Source organism: Theropithecus gelada, chromosome 5 (assembly GCF_003255815.1).
Source record: "Theropithecus gelada isolate Dixy chromosome 5, Tgel_1.0, whole genome shotgun sequence".
Lineage (NCBI taxonomy): Eukaryota > Metazoa > Chordata > Mammalia > Primates > Cercopithecidae > Theropithecus > Theropithecus gelada.
Genome location: NC_037672.1, coordinates 103,532,426 through 103,553,116, shown reverse-complemented (window position 1 = coordinate 103,553,116; position 20,691 = coordinate 103,532,426). Strand labels below are relative to the sequence as shown.

Here is a 20,691-nt window from a genome sequence, read left to right as displayed (position 1 = left end):
GGAAGGGTATGGAGGTGGAGGAGGGGAGGATAGCAGAGTCTGGTTAATACAAAATTATAGTTAGGTAGGAGGAGTGAGTCTGGTGTTCTGCAGTACTGGAGGGTAAATATGGTGAACTATAATTTGTTGTATAGTCTCAAAAAGCTAGGAGAGAGAATTTTTGAATGCTCACAAGACAAAGTAATGATAAACGTTTCAGGTGATGGCTATGCTAATTACCCCGATTTTATCATTACACATTGTATACATGTATTGAAATACCATTCTGTATTTCATAAATATGTACAAGTGTCAACTAAAAAGAAAAAGAAAAAAAATATTTAAAAAACTCCAGAAGTTCAAAGGTTATTTTTTCTTATTATTTGTTAGCAACTAAAGTGATAGGGGTGAAGAAGTTCAACAGAGAAGAGAAAACTGATTAAGGTGCAAATTTTCTTTACCCTATTTTGTGTCTGCCTCTCTAGCATGACTTCTCTAGGTTAGTGTGCTGCCAGAGCAGGAGGTCCTTTGGAACAATCCAGTACAGCTGAGAACAGCTGTGAACAGTGCAGCCCATGGCAATGACAGAGAGATACAAGAGACCTGAATTCCTCATTCCTCTGTGGGAGAACAAATAGTCATATTATTTTCCTAATCTGAGAGTAGATATATTACAGAACTTGGTTGCATTCAATTTCCAAATGAAAACCAGGACCAGGCAGTTCCAAGACGGCCGAATAGGAACAGCTCCACAGTGACGCCAAAGACAGGTGATTTCTGCCTTTCCAACTGAGGTACTGAGTTCATCTCACTGCCGCTTGTCGGACTGTGGGTGCAGCCCATGGAGTGTGAGCCAAAGCAGGGCAGGGAATTGCCTCACCCAGGAAGTGCAAGGGGTCAGGGAATTCCTTTTCCCAGCCAAGGGAAGCTGTGACAGACAGTACCTGGAAAATTGGTACACTCCCACTCTAATACTGCACTTTTCCAACGGTCTTAGCAAATGGCATACCAGGAGATTATACCCCACACCTGGTTCAGAGGTTCCCACGCCTAAGGAGTCTAGCTCACTGCTAGCATAGCAGTCTGAGATCCAACTTCAAGGTGGCAGCAAGGCTGGGGGCGGGGTGTCCACCATTGCTGAGACTTGAGTAGGTAAACAAAGTGGCCTGGAAGCTTGAACTGGGTGGAGCCCACCTCAGCTCAAGGAGGCCTGCTTGCCTCTGTAGACTCCACCTCTGGGGGCAGGGCATAGCTGAACAAAAGACAACAGAAACTTCTGCAGACTTAAATGTCCCTGTCTGACAGCTCTGAAGAGAGTAGTGGTTCTCCCAGCACAGAGTTTGACATCTGAGAATGGACCAACTACCCCCTCAAGTGGGTCCCTGACCCTTGAGTAGCCTAACTGGGAGACCTCCAAGTAGGGGTCAATTGACATCTCATATGACTGGGTGCCCCTCTGAGACAAAGCTTCTAGAGGAAGGATCAGGCAGCAACATTTGCTGCTCTGCAATATTTGCTGTTCTGTAGCCTCCACTGGTGATATCCAGGAAAACAGGGTCTGGGATGGACCTCCAGCAAACTCCAACAGACCTGCAGCTGAGGCTCTTGACTGTTAGAAGGAAAACTAACAAACAGAAAGGACATCCACACAAAAACCCCATCTGTACATCACCATCATCAAAGATCAAAGGTAGATAAAACCACAAAGATGGGGAGAAACCAGAACAGAAAAGCTGAAAATTCTAAAAATCAGAGCACCTCTTCTCCTCCAAAGGAACACAGTTTCTCACCAGCAACGGAACAAAGCTGGATGGAGAATGACTTTGATGAGTTGAGAGAAGTAGGCTTCAGACGATCGGTAATAACAAACTTCTCTGAACTAAAGAAGGATTTTCGAACCCATCGCCAAGAAGCTAAAAACCTTGAAAAAAGATTAGACAAATGGCTACCCAGAATAAACAGCATAGGGAAGAACTGAAAACCATGGCACGAGAACTATGTGACGCATGCACAAGCTTCAGTAGCCAATTCAATCAGGTGGAAGAAAGGGTATCAGTGATTGAAGATCAAATGCATGAAATGAAGTGAGAAGAGAAGTTTAGAGAAAAAAGAGTAAAAAGAAATGAACAAATCCTCCAAGAAATATGGGACTATGTGAAAATACCAAATCTACATCTGATTGGTGTACCTGAAAGTGACAGGGAGAATGGAACCAAGTTGGAAAACACTCTGCAGGATATTATCCAGGAGAACTTCCCCAACCTAGCAAGGCAGGCCAACATTCAAATTCAGGAAATAAAGAAAATGCCAACAAGATACTCCTTGAGAAGAACAACTCCAAGACACATAATTATCAGAGTCACAAAAGTTGAAATGAAGGAAAAAATCTTAAGGGCAGCCAGAGAGAAAGGTCGGGTTACCCACAAAGGGAAGCCCATCAGACTAACAGCAGATCTCTCGGCAGAAACTCTACAAGCCAGAAGAGAGTGGGGGCCAATATTCAACATTCTTAAAGAAAAGAATTTTCAACCCAGAATTTCATATCCAGCCAAACTAAGCTTCATAAGTGAAGGAGAAATAAAATCCTTTACAGACAAGTAAATGCTGAGAGATTTTGTCAACACCAGGCCTGCCTTACAAGAGCTCCTGAAGGAAGCACTAAACATGGAAAGGAACAACCGGTACCAGCCACTGCAAAAACATGCCAAATTGTAAAGACCATCGATGCTACCAAGAAACGGCATCAACTAACTAGCAAAATAACCAGCTAACATCATAATGACAGGATCAAATTCACACATAACAATATTAACCTTAAATGTAAATGGACTAAATGTCCCAATTAAAAGACACAGACTGGCAAATTGGATAAAGAGTCAAGACCCATCACTGTGCTGTATTCAGGAGACCCATCTCATGTGCAGAGACACACATAGGCTCAAAATAAAGGGATGGAGGAAGATCTACCAAGCAAATGGAAAAAAAAAAAAAAAAAAAAAAGCAGGGGTTGCAATCCTAGTCTCTGATAAAACAGACTTTAAACCAACAAAGATCAGAAGAGACCAAGAAGGTCATTACATAATGGTGAAAGAATCAATTCAACAAGAGGAGCTAACAATCCTAAATATATATACACCCAATACAGGAGCACCCAGATTCATAAAACAAGTCCTTAGAGACCTACAAATTGACTTAGACTCCAACACAATAATAATGGGAGACTTTAACATCCCACTGTCAACATTAGACAGATCAATGAGACAGGAAGTTAACAAGGATACCCAGAAATTGAACTCAGCCCTGCACCAAGCCAACCTAATAGACATCTACAGAACTCTCCAGCTGAAATCAACAGAATATACACTCTTCTCAGCACCACATCACACTTAGTCCAAAATTGACCACATAGTTGGAAGTAAAGCACTCCTCAGCAAATGTACAAGAACAGAAATTATAACAAACTGTCTGTCAGACCACAGTGCAATCAAACTAGAACTCAGGATTAAGAAACTCACTCAAAACCACTCCACCACATGGAAACTGAACAACCTGCTCCTGAATGACTACTGGGTACATAACGAAATGAAGGCAGAAATAAAGATGTTCTTTGAAAGCAATGAGAACAAAGACACAACATACCAGAATCTCTGGGACACATTTAAAGCAGTGTGGAGAGGGAAATTTATAGCACTAAATGCCCACAAGAGTAAGCAGGAAAGATCTAAAATTGACACCCTAACATCACAATTAAAACAACTAGAGAAGCAAGAACAAACACATTCAAAAGCTAGCAGAAGGCAAGAAATAACTAAGATCAGAGCAGAACTGAAGGAGACAGAGACACAAAAACCCTTCAAAAAATCAATAAATCCAGGAGCTGGTTTTTTTGAAAAGATAAAAAAAAATTGATAGACGCTAGCAAGACTAATAAAGAAGAAAAGAGAGAAGAATCAAATACATGCAATGAAAAATGATAAAGAGGATATCACCACCAACCCCACAGAAATACAAACTACCATCAGAGAATACTATAAACACCTCTATGCAAATAAACTAGAAAATCTAGAAGAAATGGATAAGTTCCTGGACATATACACCCTCCCAAAACTAAAGCAGGAAGAAGTTGAATTCCTGAAGAGACCAATAACAGGCTCTGAAATTGAGGCAATAATTAATAGCCTGCCAACCAAAAAAAGTCCAGGACCAGACAGATTCACAGCCAAATTCTACCAGAGGTACAAAGAGGAGCTGGTACCATTCCTTCTGAAACTATTCCAATCAATAGAAAAAGAGAGAATCCTCCCTAACTCATTATATAAGACCAACATCATCCCAATACCAAAGCCTGGCAGAGACACAACAAAAAAAAGAGAATTTTAGACCAATATCCCTGATGAACATCGATGCAAAAATTCTCGATAAAATACTGGCAAACCAAATCCAGCAACATATCAAAAAGCTTATCCAGTACGATCAAGTTAGCTTCATCCCTGGGATGCAAGTTTGGTTCAACATATGCAAATCAATAAACATAATCCATCATATAAACAGAACCAAAGAAAAAAACCACATGATTATCTCAATAGTTGCAGAAAAGGCCTTTGCCAAAATTTTACAGCCCTTCATGCTAAAAACTCTCAGTAAACTAGGTATTGATGGGACATATCTCAAAATAATAAGAGCTATTTAGGACAAACCCATAGCCAATATCATACTGAATGGGCAAAAACTGGAAGCATTCCCTTTGAAAACTGGCACAAGACAGGGATGCCCTCTCTTGCCACTCCTGTTCAACATAGTGTTGGGAGTTCTGGTCAGGGAAATCAGGCAGGAGAAAGAAATAAAGGTATTCAATTAGGAAAAGAGGAAGTCAAACTGTCCCTGTTTGCAGAAGACATGATTGTATATTTAGAAAACCCTATTGTCTCAGCCCAAAATCTCCTTAAGCTGATAAGCAACTTCAGCAAAGTCTCAGGATACAAAATCAGTCTTTAAAAATCACAATCATTCCTATACACCAATAACAGACAAACAGAGAGCCAAATCATGAGTGAACTCCCATTCACAATTGCTACAAAGAGAAAAATACCTAGGAATCGAACTTACAAGGAATGTGAAGGACCTCTTCAAGGAAAACTACAAACCACTGCTCAATGAAATAAAAGAGGATACAAACAAATGGAAGAACATTCCATACTCATGGATAGGAAGAATCAATATTGTGAAAATGGCCATACTGCCTAAGGTAATTTATAGATTCAATGCCATCCCCATTAAGCTACCAATGACTTTCTTCACAGAATTGGAAAAAACTACTTTAGAGTTCATTTGGAACCAAAGAAGAGTCCACACTGCCAAACTAATCCTAAGCCAAAAGAACAAAGCTGGAGGCATCACACTATCTGACTTCAAAATATACTACAAGACTACAGTAACCAAAACAGCATGGTACACCAACATGGTACATGTATACATATGTAACAAACCTGCATGTTGTGCACATGTACCCTAGAACTTAAAAAGTATAATAAAAAAAAATGAAAAGAAAACCAGCACCTTGGATTTGTAAAGAGACATCTAATCTGCTTGAAGAAAATCAAACTATATAATATGAGAGAGAATGGAGTGAACTGCCCAGGATCAGTTCTCTAAATCAAAATGAGTGCTAGAGGTTTGGACAAGAGGTTGGGATCCTTTAAAAGAGCCGTATGACTATGTAGAGTGTTGTTTTGTATATCATAGTACCAACTCTAGCTCTAGGATGGCTAATGGGTCTCAGTGTTCAATGCTAGCTCCAACTGATTAGGGAGGACTGCTTGGCAGGGTGGTGCAGTGCTCACAGCCATCATTCCAACACTTTCAGGAGGCCAAGGTGGGCTGACCTCAGGAGCTTGAGGCCAGCCTGGGCAACATGGCAAAACCCCATCTCTACAAAAAATACAAAAATCAGTTAGAATGTGGTGGCACACACCTATAGTCCTAAATAGTTGGGAGGCTGAGGTGGGAGGATTGCTTGAGTCCAGGAGGGTGACGCTGCAGTGAGTCATAATCTATACTCCAGCCTGGGTGACAGCAGAAGACCCTGTCATAAAGAAGAAGAAGAACAAAAAAGAAGGCCTGCCTGCTAGGTGTTGTCTAGAAGCACTTAAACTGAATCAGTGGGAAAGAATCCTCATTGATAGAAGAGTTAGATCTCTAAGCTGAGTTCTCCATACAGGCCTGTAAGCTTTGACACCAGCCAGCCATGTGTGCTGAGGAGAGCTGAAGGACACAAAGCCAGAGCCAGGAGGTGATATATGTCATGGACCGAGAATGTACAAGCAAAGCTCGCTATAGGAACCCCACAGGAAGGGGAAAAATCCCCCTTCCAAACCACTTGAAACTTTTGAAAAATCCTTCTTTTGTCGGCTGAATACTGTCAAGGCTAAAACTCTACACATTTCCAAGCAGATTAAAGCAAGTGTTTTAGTTTTAGTTTTTTCTTATTTTGTTTTCACATATTACCCCAAAGCTCCTGGATCTAGTGACATTTTAATAAAGAATTCTTTTTCTTAGAGATTTAGAAAATCTCCAAATTGGAAGTTTTCTATCTCCAATTTGGCTAACAGGTATTCTGCCTTCTATGATAAGCTTTCAGAATGAAGCTGAGTTATCCACAAAGGCATCTAAACCTTAACTTTAGCTTCAATGTTATAATGCTTTAATTACCGAAAACTTAGAAGAATGGCACAATGAGCTCAACTACGCTGCACTCAGCAACTTCCATGACTGCGCTTTGCTTCTTCCCCTTCACTGAGCAGCTGGGAGGAAGCAGGAAATTTTGTTCCCTTTTTCTTCTGTTGTTTTAAAATGAAATGTTTTTGAATCTAGAAAGATTCCTATTGGAATTTTTCTCCCCTATTTCTATTTCTAAAGGCTGACCAAGTACTCAGGTCTGGCTTTTCTGGGAAGCTAACATCAGGGCCCCAGGGAATGCTTCCATGGTTCACTGGAGCAAGTGAGGAAAGGAAACAGCCAGCTATTACAAATAGATTGTGAATCATTTCCTGCAGCATAATTAGGCTTCTGGAATCCCTAAAAGACCTGGTTACAGAGGCAGTCCAAAGTCCCAGAGAAACAGTTTAATGTTTATGGTTAATCCTTTCAATAGAATACTATGCAGTCATTAAAATGAAGTAGTAGAAACAAGTTTGTATTAGTCTGCTCTCACGCTGCTAATAAAGACATACCTGAGACTGGGTCATTTATAAAGAAAAAGAGGTTTAATGGACTCAGTTCCACATGGCTGGGGAGGCCTCACAATCATGGTGGAAGGCAAAGGAGGAGCAAAGGTATGTCTTACATGGTGGCAGGCAAAAGGATGTGTGCGGTAGAACTGCCCTTTATAAAACCATCAGATCTCATGAGACATATTCACTATCACAAGCTATTCATGAAGCCTTGTTAGTCAGAAGCCTTTACATGTAGGTTTGGATAGGTTTAAATAAAGGAAAAAAATCTGAGAGTATATATACCAAAGTGTCAGCAATGACTATTTCCAGATTGAGGTATAATGATTTTCTGTCCTCCCTTCCTCCTTCCTTTCTTCCTTCTTTAAAATTTTTCTCAATATTCTACAGTAAGTATTTATGACTTTTGTGCATTTGCAAAGATGTTCACTGAGTTCCCTGGGTACAACCAGGTGATTGTTCAGACTTTGAAGGCTTTTTCTGTTCCTGACCTTACCCCACACTCCTGCAGAGCTCTTATGACTTGCCACTCTTATTCTGCATAGATTAGAAAAACTTTGAAATCAGAACCCAGGTTGAATCCCAGCACTGGTACCTACTACCCAAATGACCTTTGGAAATTTGGTTAACTCAATGACCCTCGTATTCCATGTTCTATAAAATTAGGGACTTACTACCTACATGAAAGCACTACAGTCAAATGAGGAAATCATTTTCATCAAATGAGGTTAAATGAGATATTAAATGGTATTTAGAGGTATTAAATACCATTTAATTTCTCCTTTATCTTAGTATTTGTCAACTGTAAAACAATCTGCATTTGGTAACTCTTATCACGATTTCTTTGCTGTTCACACAGGAATAGAAAAAGTCAAAAGGATTCAAGCACAGTGTGGCAGGATCACTTCTTACAAGTGGGTTGTGGGCAATGTAATCATTCATCATGCCCCTAACACACTTTTAAATAGATTCATAATCATTCATTTTTGACAGAAATGCTATTATCTAAATTGAATTTCCTTAGTTGTTTCAATAATGGTCTTTCTACTTATTTTTTCCCAATCTGGCATTTAATCGAAAAGGCTTTAAGAAAACATGAGCTGTGAAACCTGAGGAAAGTGATGTACAAGTAGAAGGAACAGTTTACTGAGATGTAGCCCAGTGTGGCTACTGGTGACAGTGAGAATTACAGCACAAGGGTCAAAGCAACACATTAAAAGCCAGATTCTCAAAAAATCCCTAGAACTTCTCTGTGTGAGATTGGGCTTATGCCTGGGTTAAATAGAACACAATCATATTAATAAAAATAGCAACAAAAAATTGCCCTTTTGACAGTGATTTACCCCAATGAAGAATATTAGCATCAACGGTAAGCTTCACTGCAAAAAGAAAAAAGTTGTAATTGCACCTTGCTTGTTACTCATTTGTCTGTCCACTGCTTTCTTTCAGTGCAGGCATAGGTAAGTTCTTTCGTACTTAGAAGCTGTTTCACAGAAGGCCTGAAGACATACACAGTGATAAGGAAGAAGTACACAGTCTAATCTACTTGGGCAGATAAATGTTGAAAGCTTTGTGGATTTTACTTTTCAAAGAAAAGTTGCAGATATTGTGCAATGAAAACTCATAAATCTTGTACCTAGATTCACCATGTTAACATTTTGCCTTATTTACTTTATCTCTTTCTCTCTGTATGTACATATATTATTTTTGTTGTTACTGTTGAACCTCTAAAGAGGAAGTTGTGAATTTTCTTTTTCATGGGTTTTTCTTCATTAATCTGAATGTCTGAAATGTATTTTCCAAAAGGTAGAAAACATTTTGGAGTTTTCAGCTACATTTGAAACTTCTCTATTTAACTTTCAAACCGCTGTTAGAAGATCTCTTAGCAATTGTGCTCTGTGGGTTCCAAAACTCGCCCTGGCCCTTAATAATACTATGGGCTTTCGTGAGTAACTTAATCCTTCTCAAACTCAGTTTCCTCATCTGCTGTAGGAGGTAATTATATCTATACCCTTGGATAGCAGTGAGGGTTAAATGAAATATTGTGGAAAGCACTTTGAAAGCCATATATTTTCTGTGCATATAAAAAACGTTATTCAGACTACCAATGAAATAACATCGACTCAAGTTTTCCTAATTATGCATTGGCCCTACAATCATGTTGAACCTCACACCTGCAGGTGCTGATGGTGGCTCCAGCAGTGCTGGTGTTGGTAGGTACTCAATAAACCATATGGAGGCAGGAGGCAGGGAGCTTCCATACCTGTCTATGATCCAGCACTGCCGTCTCTAAGGCAGTGGTTCTTAGGGTTCAGTGTGCATCAGATTCACTGAATGGTGGTGAAAACCCAAACTGCTGGGCCTCACCTGCAGAGTTTGATTCCGTAGGTCTAAGATGGGCTTGAGAATCTGCATTTCTAACAAGTCCCCTAGTGGTGCTGAAGCTGCTGATTCTAGCATCAGACTTTGAGAACCCACCACTCTAAAGCATGGCTTACCATCTGCCCATCTACCTTAGTTGGGTAAATTTGTTTCATGGATGTTTCTATGTGGGAGAAAGCTAAGGTTAATAGAAAAAGTGTTACACAGTACTCTGAAGTGGTACTTTGCAAAACTTAATGGGCCTACAACTCACCTAAGAATTTTGTTATAAGTGGATTTTACTTCATTAGGCCTAAGGTGGGCCCCTGATTCCCAGATGGTGCTTGGACTACTGGTTCACTGACTACGCTCTGACTGATAAGGCTGTACAGTGCGGCTCATGGCTGTGCCTTTGCTTTCTTTAAAAAAGAAAATGGATATTTTTGAATTTATTACTAAATATGTCAAGTTTTCTGCTCTCTGCTACTTGTCTGCTCTTCAGATAATTTGACAGTGAGTTCAACCCTGCAATAACCAAATTTTTTTCTTTTAAAAATTATATTATTTAATAATAGATTTGAAGGAGTTTATAAAAATAGATATGAAAATACACACATAACTTCTGCTCTACATCTATGGCAGGGCTGTCCAAGGCCACAGACATTTGGCTTCCCTGGGCCACATTGGAAGAAACTGTTTTAGGCCACACATAAAATACACTAACACTAATGATAGCTGATGAGCTAAAAAAAAAAAAAAAAAAAAAATCACAAAAAGACTCAATGTTTTAAGAAAGTTTATGAATCAGTGTTGGCTGCATTCAAAGCCATCCTGGGCCACAGGCAGATTGACAAGCTTGCTCTATGACTTCTGGATGCAAAAGAAGTAAGACTACTTCATGAGAGGGAACGCAGCAGTACTATTTTTCCCCTATTAATTTTAGGTGACACGTAATAATTATACATATTATGCAGTACGGGAGTGATATTTCGATACATGTATGCAGTGTGTAATGATCAAATCAGGATATTTAGGCTATCTATCACATCAAACATTTCTTATTTCTTTGTGTTGGGAACCTCTCCTCTAGCTTTTTGAACATATACAATAAATTATTAACTGTGTTCACCCTGCAGTGCTATAGAATGCTAGAACCCATTCTTCCTGTCTAGCTATAATTTTGTATCTGTTAACCAACGTCTTCCTATTTTCCAGCTGCTAATATGAACAATTCTACTCTCTTTCCATGAGCTCATTTTTCTCATTAGTGAGAACATGTGGTATTTATCTTTCTGTACCTATTTTAACATAAGTCCACCATGCTTATCTATGTTGCCATGAATGGCACCATTTCATTCTTTTTAATGACTGAATAGTACTCTGTTGTGTGTGTGTGTACAGCATTTTCCTTACCCATTCATCTGTTGATAATTTAGGTTGATTCCATATCTTGGCTATGGTGAATAATACTGCAAGAAACATGCAGGAGAGCAGAGCTATTGACTAATCATTTAAAACACCTGGTGAATCAAATCATCAGGGAAAAATCCATTCTCTTAACTTTAAGATTTAAAAAATGTTCTCCTGTATTTTTGCATTTTTGGTTGGGGGGCTGGGGTAAAACTATTTCAGAGGCAGAACTGTTAGAATTTGTCAACGATTTGAAGAAATAAAGATAAAACAAAACCAGTGACAAATTTCAAAGATTAATGAAATTGATGTTAGTGCATTTATTCAAAGGAAGGAAGGAATTAGTAAGGGCAAGCAGGCTTCAGGGAGAAAGAGTAGATTAATAAGCTGTAATTAATATTGTTTGGTGCTCCTTTATGGCATCTCCTTGGACCTTTCCAGTAAACAGTTGGAAATGTGGGAATGTGGCTCAAGGAAGCCAAGGGAGAAGAGGATATCAAGGAATATCAGATGTGCTCATCACTGCCAAATGCTGCTTATATAATGATACATGTGGATTAAGCACTGGAACTTATACACAATTATACAAGTTAATAAGCAGCCTTCAAAACAGCAATTTTGGTAGAATAGTGATGTTAAAGTTCAGAGTTAGGGAGTGAGATAGCAGTGGTAGCAAGGCACTGGAAAATTGGTCTCACTCTTTCTAGATAGATGATGATAAACAGAAAACATTAATAAGGAAAGAATCTTAAACTAAAGCACATCAAAGTCACCTGGAGAACTTGTTATACACAGATTGTGGGGGTTCCACCTCAAGTTTCTGATGCTGTTGGATGGACATGGAAGCCAAGAATTTGTATTTCTAACATGTTTCCAGTACTGAGGCAGCTAGTTTTGGGACTACTCTTTGGAAATCATTGATTTCAATCACTGTATTTTCATTCAAGGCCAGATTATTCTTAATTGTGTGGAGTTGTCCTGTGCTTTATGAGATGTTTGAAAACATATCTAAACACTAGATACCGATAGCACCCCTGCGTTGTGACAACCAAAAATGTTTCTATGCATTACCAAACGTCCCCTGAGGGTGAAAACTGCCTGCAGGTGAGAAAACTGCTTTGGATGACCCCACAAATCACGAGTGTCTGCAAGCAGATCCCGAACACCAGAGTGGGGCTTGGTCTAGAAAATGAAGATATGTGTGAAACAAAACAGAGCCTCCAAGGTCGGTCATCTATACTCCTCGAAATTACATGATCAGGTTATGAGTGACGGCCCAGTTTTTAGCTTTTAATGAATTAATCCCAGAAAAATCAAATTAGAACTCACCTCTACTGGAATTTCAGATTGCTTTCAAGTTTCTGAGTCCTGGAGCCCTGAAAAGCAATGCTCTCCAATTCATGAATATCCCTTTGTCTTTCAAAAGACATGCTTCCTGGATCACTGCCTCACTTATATTTAAGTGTCCTCAATTATAACTTCCTTATTCCGAAGGCCCTGCCAGTTGTTTAAAAAGCAACGTTCTGCACCAGGTGGGCAAGTTTAAATATTCCACGCTCAGAAAAGAAGTTTTTTGAAAGAAGAAAAATACACTGGGACTTTGTAAATTTTTACAAATCCAGATCTTGCAACTATGGGCCTTCAGGCCTTTCAGCCGTGAATGTTAATGAAGATGAAGGCCCTAATCCTCCTCAGTACACTTACCGTTAAGGCCTTGTCACTCAAATTGTGGAACCAGGAGAAGCAGCATAGGCATCACCTGGGAACTGGTTAGAAATGCAGCATCTCAAGCCCCACTCCAGATCCATTAAATCAAAAGCTGCATTTTAACAAGATTCCAGGTGCTTCCCATGCACATTAAAATGAAAAGCAATGGGTAAGAGTCTTGAAATCCAGCACGCTTCCAGAACCTTCAAAACACCACCTATTTATTCAGAACAGCAATTTTGTGTTTATATGACTTTGATAAATGTCCACCTCCCGCTTGAGATTGAAACACTAAAGGGAAAATCTCCTACTGTCGGACCCTAGAGGCCCCCTCCCTTCCCTTATACATCGGTATTTGAAAATCTGCTGACTAAATCAATGAACTACACCCTGGAATCTCATCGTTATCTGCTCCTCCCAACCCACAACCTCAAATAGGTTTCAGAAGAGGTTTAACTTCTTAATTAACATATTAAGAAAACCTGAACTTTCTCAGATCTCTGAGGGATGATTATGAAGGATCTCTGAGGTAAGTTATTCCTTACTTTTTGCTTGAATTATGTATTTATCCAAGATTTTGTCCCCAGCTAAGAGTTCTCTGCATATTGGAAAGAGAGAAACTATTGAGTATATTCTCTATAATTCTGCATGAGGACTAATTTTTATTCTTGTATAATTTTAAAAATTCTCTTTGTTGTAGTTGTTTTCTCCATCAGGAAATGTTATTGGAGTATGAGTAAAGTGTTATAAATTAACAAAATTACTAATAAAAGAAAGACTTCACTTACAATTCACATATTTGTATATTTACTTATAGCTTAATCTGCCTTTCCATAATAGAATTGAAAGCACCTGGGCACAGTAGCGCACACCTGTAATCCCAAGCACCTTGGGGAGGTTAGGTGGGAGGATAGCTTGAAGCTGGGAGTTGAACACCAGCCTGGGCAACATAACAAGACCCTGTCTCTACAAAAAAAAAAAAAAAAAAAAAAAAATTTAAATATAAAAAATTAGCCAGGTGTGGTGGCATGTGCCTGTAGTCCCAGTTACTTGAGAGGCTGAGGCCAGAGGATTGCTTGAGCCCAGGAATTTGAGGCTGCAGTGAGCTATGATCGCACCACTGCACTGCAACCTGGGAGACAGAGTGAGACCGTGTTGCAAACAAACAAACAAAAAAAGAATTTAAAGCAAACGTTTACAATGAAATGATAATAAAACATAACTAAAGCAATTTACTAAGGCATGGCATGGCATAGGTTTTACTGATCTTCTGATCTCTTTCCCTATTCATGCTGATTAAAAAAAAAAAAAAAGTGTCTCATGTTTTATAACCTAGAAAGTGTAATACCGCAGGCAATGTCTTTGTTCCCACCATCCAAACAGTAAAAGGGATTCTACTATGACTTTTGTGAAACATCATTTAACTACCTCAATGCTTTTTTCCAAGTCAATAAAAACAAAACTCAAAAAACAAGAATAGACAACTGGTATTACTAACAGTGTTTTTATTTACAAAGAATTGTTTTCATTTGGCCATTTGGAAAACCACTAACATTTTTTACTTTAGAAAACATTAAATAATAAACAAGATGTTATACAGTACTTTGGATAACTTCTTCCATCAGTTTAGTGCAATGCATCATTGGCACCGAAAAGTAAAATTTTCATTTATTTTCCCCTTTCACCTTCAGTTGTGCAGTTATATGACCATAAAGGAAATGAATCATTAAAAATGGATCTACAGCCATATATTCTGCCGTTACTCAAAGGCTTAATGATTTATTTTCCCCCCTCCAGCCCTGCCTTTACCAGGTTAAATGACAAAAGACTTTTTATTGTACCTATTGTTCAAAAAATATTACTGTTCTGTGGAACCTGGGAGAGTCCAATTAGTAAGGGAAACTGAATCATACTGATAAGGTGAAGGAAAGGTCTGCCGGTGTGGGGCAGGGCACTCTTTCTCAGCAGCCAAGTAACTTGTCACACATGAAGCAGAGAGAATGCACCAGATGAAAATCTCTCTGAACTGTGTTCCTTGAAGGATCTCTTAAAAAAAAAAAAAAAAAAAATTGGAAACATCATCCATTGAACAAATGAAAGGTTTACACCTTTACCATGAAGAAACATTTAAAAACTACCACCACACTAGGACATTACTGAGATACTAAAATATCTGTCCATCATACTCTCATTTGGAATAAATAGTTTCCTTTTTTCTTCAATACTGCTAGGATTGCCATAAGGGAGAGACATTTCAGTGAGCTCAGCATTTGGTGGGCTCTTCGCCTTTCAATCCCTCTCCATTAGGAGGTCAAGAGGGAAATGCCTAAATTAAGCCTTGTCCAGATTACTTAGTTCTAAAGATTTTCATTGCATACTACTAGTAGGATCAAAACATCTTTTGGGAAATTCTATAATTTGTTACTTTACGTTGGGGTAAGAACATCTTTAACTATCTTAAATAGATAAATTTTTATCTAATTTTTTAGAAAGAGAAAAAAAGAGAGAGATACTGAGATTTTCATGCTTTTTTTAATGAAGTATTCTAATTTAACAATGGCCCCTGCCAAGAAATGCTCCCTTATACTCTAGTCTAAGCCCGTTTCCTCTTGTTCTATTCTTAGTGCATATGGAGAACAGCTGGTCACTATCCTCTCTGTGCCAACCCTTCATATACTTGAAAACCATCAATGGTTTGCCCCTCAGTCTTCTCTTCTCCAGGCTGAATCATCCCAGTTCCTTTAATTTTTCATCATAGATCTTTTTTTCCAACCCTTTAATCATCTTTGTGATTCCTGGCAAAAACAGCAGAAAATATTTTGATTACTTAATAGGAAATTAAGAAAAACCTCAGGAATAATGCCTTTAAAAGGTACATTGTTTTTTAATATATAGGTAAAAATATGCAGGGAGGAAATACAGTTGGGGGTTCACGGATCTTAGAATTCCAACTTGCCCTGCTCCTCCAGTGTGTGTTAATCCCATTCCAACACATCCCATGCCTCTGAGCATGGGACTTGGTTCCTATCCTATCCTGACATAGCCATAAGCAAGAGAAGTTATGAACTACAACTGCCTAAACTTTCATCTATTTCAAATGTTGTGTGAAAATCTGTTCCAATGGAGTTTTCCCTATGCTTCCTCTCACCCTGCTTTAATAAACAGGATCCTTTTTCTGAATCAACCAAAACTTTTATAAAGCTTCCTACATATTACCAGAGAGAGCCATGTTATGATGGTAAAAGCTGTGGTTTTAAAGTGTAACTTGGAACAGTGAGAGTTTTATGTATTAACTGCAGTTTCTTGTCTTCCTAAAGGTTTCCTATCCTTTGCAGAGATCAAACTCAAGGCCATTAAAAAAAAAAAAATTCATCACTCTGCTACCACAACCCAACACTTCTGCCAATTTCCTACTGCTGCCAATATAAGGTCATGGAACTGGATGACATTTCACCATGTATTTTTTAACTTGAGATCACAAGCTGCCCTTTACCTTGCAACTAGAGTCTGTAAATATTTGGAACACGTAAATACTTAATATCAATAGCACATTTAAACAAAACACAATACTACTAACGAGGGATTATGTGCCCACTCTACATAATTGTCTTTAACAGAAAAAAAAAAAACCAGATAAAAATAAATGTATCTTGATATATTACACACCCTTATTTTATAAAGTGAATGGCAGTAAAAGTCAGAGTTCAGGTCAGGCCAGAACTAACTTAAGTGAAGAGGGTAAGTCAATTTCACAAGCACATTGTATATCATATCTCAAGGGAAGTCAATACTACTCATGGTACAACACCAAACAGATAACATCATGGCCATTTGCAAAGATTTTGTTTAAAAACTGCTCCCGTAACTCACTCCCATAATTTGCTACAAGGAGCACCTTGTAATCAGGATGGAGGATGGTATGGGTCACGCATGCTGAAGGCCTTCCTGAAAGAGACACAGGATGGAAGGCAACACCCACAGATGGCTTTGATGTGTCTATGATGCCCCTGTATTTCAAGGGGGGTGTCACTGTTCATTGGAATTGCACAAAAGCAGGCCAGCAAAACCTGGGTCACCAAATAGACTTCCTCCTGACCCACTGACCCACTCTTCTCCTAGGCCTGACAAAAGGGAGAAGAGGAAAGAAGATAAGAATTGGAAAAAGAGGATGGAGCAACATAGGAGTTCATTGCTGGTTCTGGAGTTGTTAGCGTTCTTCAGAGCAGGGGCCTTTTTTCAAGCTCACATCATCCAAACCAATCTCCCCAGTGTAACCATGCCTTTTTTCACCTTTGAAGATGACCTAGGGAGAGAATGCACACACCAGTCAAGCCTCCTCTGCCCCTTTCTAATGCCTCCTTATTAAGCAAAAATAAAGGCAAACCTTCCCCCAAACCAATTTTAAACTTATTTTACAGGAGGAAAAAAAACAGAATATAGTTGCCAGTATCACTGAAGTTTTCAGTAGAAACTGAAATCATCAAAATGTTCATCAGACCACATTACTCAGAATCAATCACTCTTTAAAAAGCCATTCTAAGCTATACACCAATTCGATTTAGGATTGTTTATAAAGTGGACACTTGTCAAGGATTACCAAAGTTAGAAGAAGAATGTGATAGAATATAAAGGAACAGATATTAGGAGCCAAAGATCTGAAAGATCATAATCACGCAGCCTATCTTAGATGTTTCTTAGTTCTTTTTTGGTTAACATAGCTTTCTTGCTGAAAATAGAATAGAATCAAACACCATGATCCAATCACACTGTTGTTTTATCTATGTAAAAACCAAAAACTTTTATTGTTCTTACATTATATTTTCTATAGAGCATCCTTGCTCCTTATAAAACAAGAGAAAACCTGAGTGCTATGATTTAAAATGATTTATTATCTTGTTTTATTTCTCTAAACAATAAAAATACTGAGAAGAGTTTTAAGAAAAAATATATAAGAATTAAACAAAATCCAAGTACTCTGGTAAAATTTGTATTAATGGAATCTATCTTTTCTTTCTAAAATAGTTTCTTATAAACTATACCTATATATAGGCATAGGTATCTCCCAACAGCAAGTTTCATAAGCACCAGCATAAAGATGACATTTTCCCAAATGCATTCATGATTTTGCTGGGATGCCATAGACCATTTTCTTGCTACCTATGTCTTGATTACTTAAGATCAAATTTATATATTCCATCAAAGCACTTCCCACATCCTGTCCTGAATAGAGTAGTGCTTTCCAATTGTAGTTCTGAGTTCCCACCCTATGCTGCTTAACTGTGATCTCTGAAACAAAGAAAAAAAGTTGAACTTGAAAGAAACATTTCAAAAATGAAAAAAGAACCATCTCCTGGGTAATTTATGGTAGTAAAAGTTTGAAATATAGGGAATTAAAAGGAAAGGAAAAGCAGGAACAATTAAGCTCACCACGCCACCCTTGGAAGTTTCTGTTGATCAACTTAAAAAAATAAAAAAACAACAAAAAAAATTTCTATTCCTAGATTTTTTTTTCCATTCAAAAAAGAAAATGGATCTTTACCAGGGTCATGGAGAGGTGGTGATCACAGGTTACAATGAAGAAGGATGAAGAAGCAGAAAGGGGTTTCAGAAAGAGACACTGAATGGAGTCATCAGGCCCAGAAAAAAATCCAAACCTTTGTCTGAGCCTGAATTTACAGAGCAAGGCTTCTTCCAATTCAGATTCCAGAGTTCTCCTATGAAAGGAAAACATCCCAGGTCCCGCCTCCTTTGTGGATCTACTTACGCTCTTGATGTCAGCCCCTCGCAAGGTGATCTGTGTCTGCCTCCAGCCGTGGCCACCATTTCTTCCCCACAGGGCTGCTCCGTGGGCACTGTGTTTTCTCACAAACACCTGGAGTGTGCCAGAGTGCAACCCCGTCACCTTGTGCCTGAATGATAGGCACAGGTCCCCTGAATGCATGAGGCGGCCGAGAGGTAGCACCAAGCGTGCAGCTTTTCCCCCTGGGGCTTTGGCTGCCGACACTGTCAGATACTGTCCACCTGGAATGGGAAAAGCAGAGCTGTGTGTATGTGCCAATATCCCTTTCTAGAACAAGCAGCATGGACAGGAGTTTTAGTTTTTTTTGTTTTCTTGGTAAAGAATTCCAGATTTTTGAAGAAGAAAAATTTGACTTATTTGTATGCCTGAAGTTCTATGGTATGTGTTTACAGAAAACATTCACTTACTTTGCTCATGGAAAGCAGAATGCCAGAGACACACAATAATTAGTAATCCAAACACTATGAATATTTCCAATTGAATATGATCAGACATATAGGCATACAATAACATATACACATTCACCACCAATTTATGACCCTCACCAATTTATGATTATGTTGTCCAACACCCCTGCCTATCTGGCTTGGTGGTTTGGTAAAACGGACCCTAAATTTCCAGGGAGAATTTTCTGGTGGATAATTAACTCCAGACAGTAAAGCAGATGGTGATTTAAAGGGCCCTATATCTGCTTATTCTCTCCTCCTCCAACTTAAACAAAATTTCTAAATGTAAAGGTTCTTTAAAACAAAAAAATTCAGAGTTGGCAGTGCTTCTCACACTGGTGTAAACCTAACAGCAGGAAGATACAGAAGTATTCAGGAAACCCTCTATGTCTTCCTGGAGCATCAGTTTTATTTGGAGGTAAGCCGTTTAAAACATTTTTATAGTAAAACAAATCTATATCATATCTATTCTATAAATATGTCCTATTATATATACGTGAACACAAATATTAGTAAAAACTTTCACTTTAGATAGACCACTTTGATGATGTTCTCAGACCCCTAGGACTACAGTTTTCTTCCCTCCGCTGTTAAGGAAACTGCATTTTAAAAAATGGTTAAGCAGCAGTGAAGTGGGGGGTGCTGCTTCTCCAGAGAGAAAGTTGCAAGTAGTATTTTGAAGCTTGATCCATGTACAAATGACATTCCCTCAGGCTGTTTTATCTCAGTCAACTGAAAACACACTGTATGTTTCAACACTGGTTTTTCCATAGAAAAATGGTTGGAATGTTGAACATGTGTATCTATTTTGGTAGAAATCCCATTTAGTTTTCAGTTAACAGATAAACTATTATCTCTTTCTTATGCTTAATTTATACAAGACCTGATAAAATTTGGTATATCTTTTTATTCCAGTGTCGTCTTCTCTAACAAGTACCATCTGAGCTCTACAGGTCATAGGTGATTTCTGTGCACTGACTATGCGCCAGCCTCTGTGCTGACGGCTCCCCAGCAGGTTGTGAACAACTTAAAGTCTGAACCAAAGTTTCCCCCAAACCTCTGTGTTACCCTGCTAGCAGGTAGCAGGTGTTTAAGGATGTTTGAATCAACGAATGATGTTCCAAGGGTACAGCAAAAAGCTGCAAGGAAACAGATCCTTGATTCACATACTTGAATCACTAAAAATACATAATGTCTTAAGAATCTTTCTCCCACTTCCCTTGTCCCCTTCCTCCACAAACTAATCCAAACATATTTTGGGCCAAAATATTTACATGGATTTTAAAAGTCTCACTATAAGTCAGCTTTTGAATCATCACAGGTACTCTAGTTAAGACTAAGATATAAGGGTATTACAGTTAACCTGCAAGTTTCGAGAAAACAAGGATTAAGTCCCTGTGGAACTGATACCATTCTGCCAGACGCTACCTGCAAACAAGACAACCTAACACACCAAGGTATTCTTTGCATATGTATTTAAAACTCTAAAATTTACAACATGATAAGTGAGGTTACGATTGTTCTTCCTCTACAGAGCTACTCTATGGGCACCAGGTTTTGCTTTTGCTTTTTTTTGCCATGAAGAATTCATTCCCTTTGTAACAAAGGAAATGATACAAGTTGGAACATTAACTAAGGGAAAAATTGATTCAGTGTCAAGCAAGTTACCTATTAAAATTTTCACTTCTGATTTCATAATTCTGGTGATAAATATACGATTATATTAAACATTCATTCAGTTTACAGTATCACAACATCT

The 20,691-nt window shown here is 38.5% G+C and overlaps 1 protein-coding gene across 8 annotated transcripts in view; it reads right to left on the bottom strand.

Moving 5' to 3' along the window:
• Window positions 1-14,174: 14,174 nt before the first annotated feature.
• NPNT (nephronectin) overlaps window positions 14,175-20,691 on the bottom strand; it is a 77,164-nt gene continuing 70,647 nt past the window's right edge. For 6 of the 8 annotated variants that reach the window (XM_025386450.1, XM_025386452.1, XM_025386448.1 and 3 more), the window contains 2 exons: window positions 18,451-18,707; window positions 14,175-16,989 (listed from right to left, as the gene is read on the bottom strand). In XM_025386450.1, coding sequence (XP_025242235.1) covers window positions 16,894-16,989; window positions 18,451-18,707 — 353 coding nt within the window. In that variant the 3' untranslated portion in view covers window positions 14,175-16,893. Of the gene's footprint in view, window positions 16,990-18,123; window positions 18,708-20,691 lie in introns of those variants that run through there. The other 2 variants (XM_025386453.1, XM_025386447.1) reach the window with 2 other exon arrangements.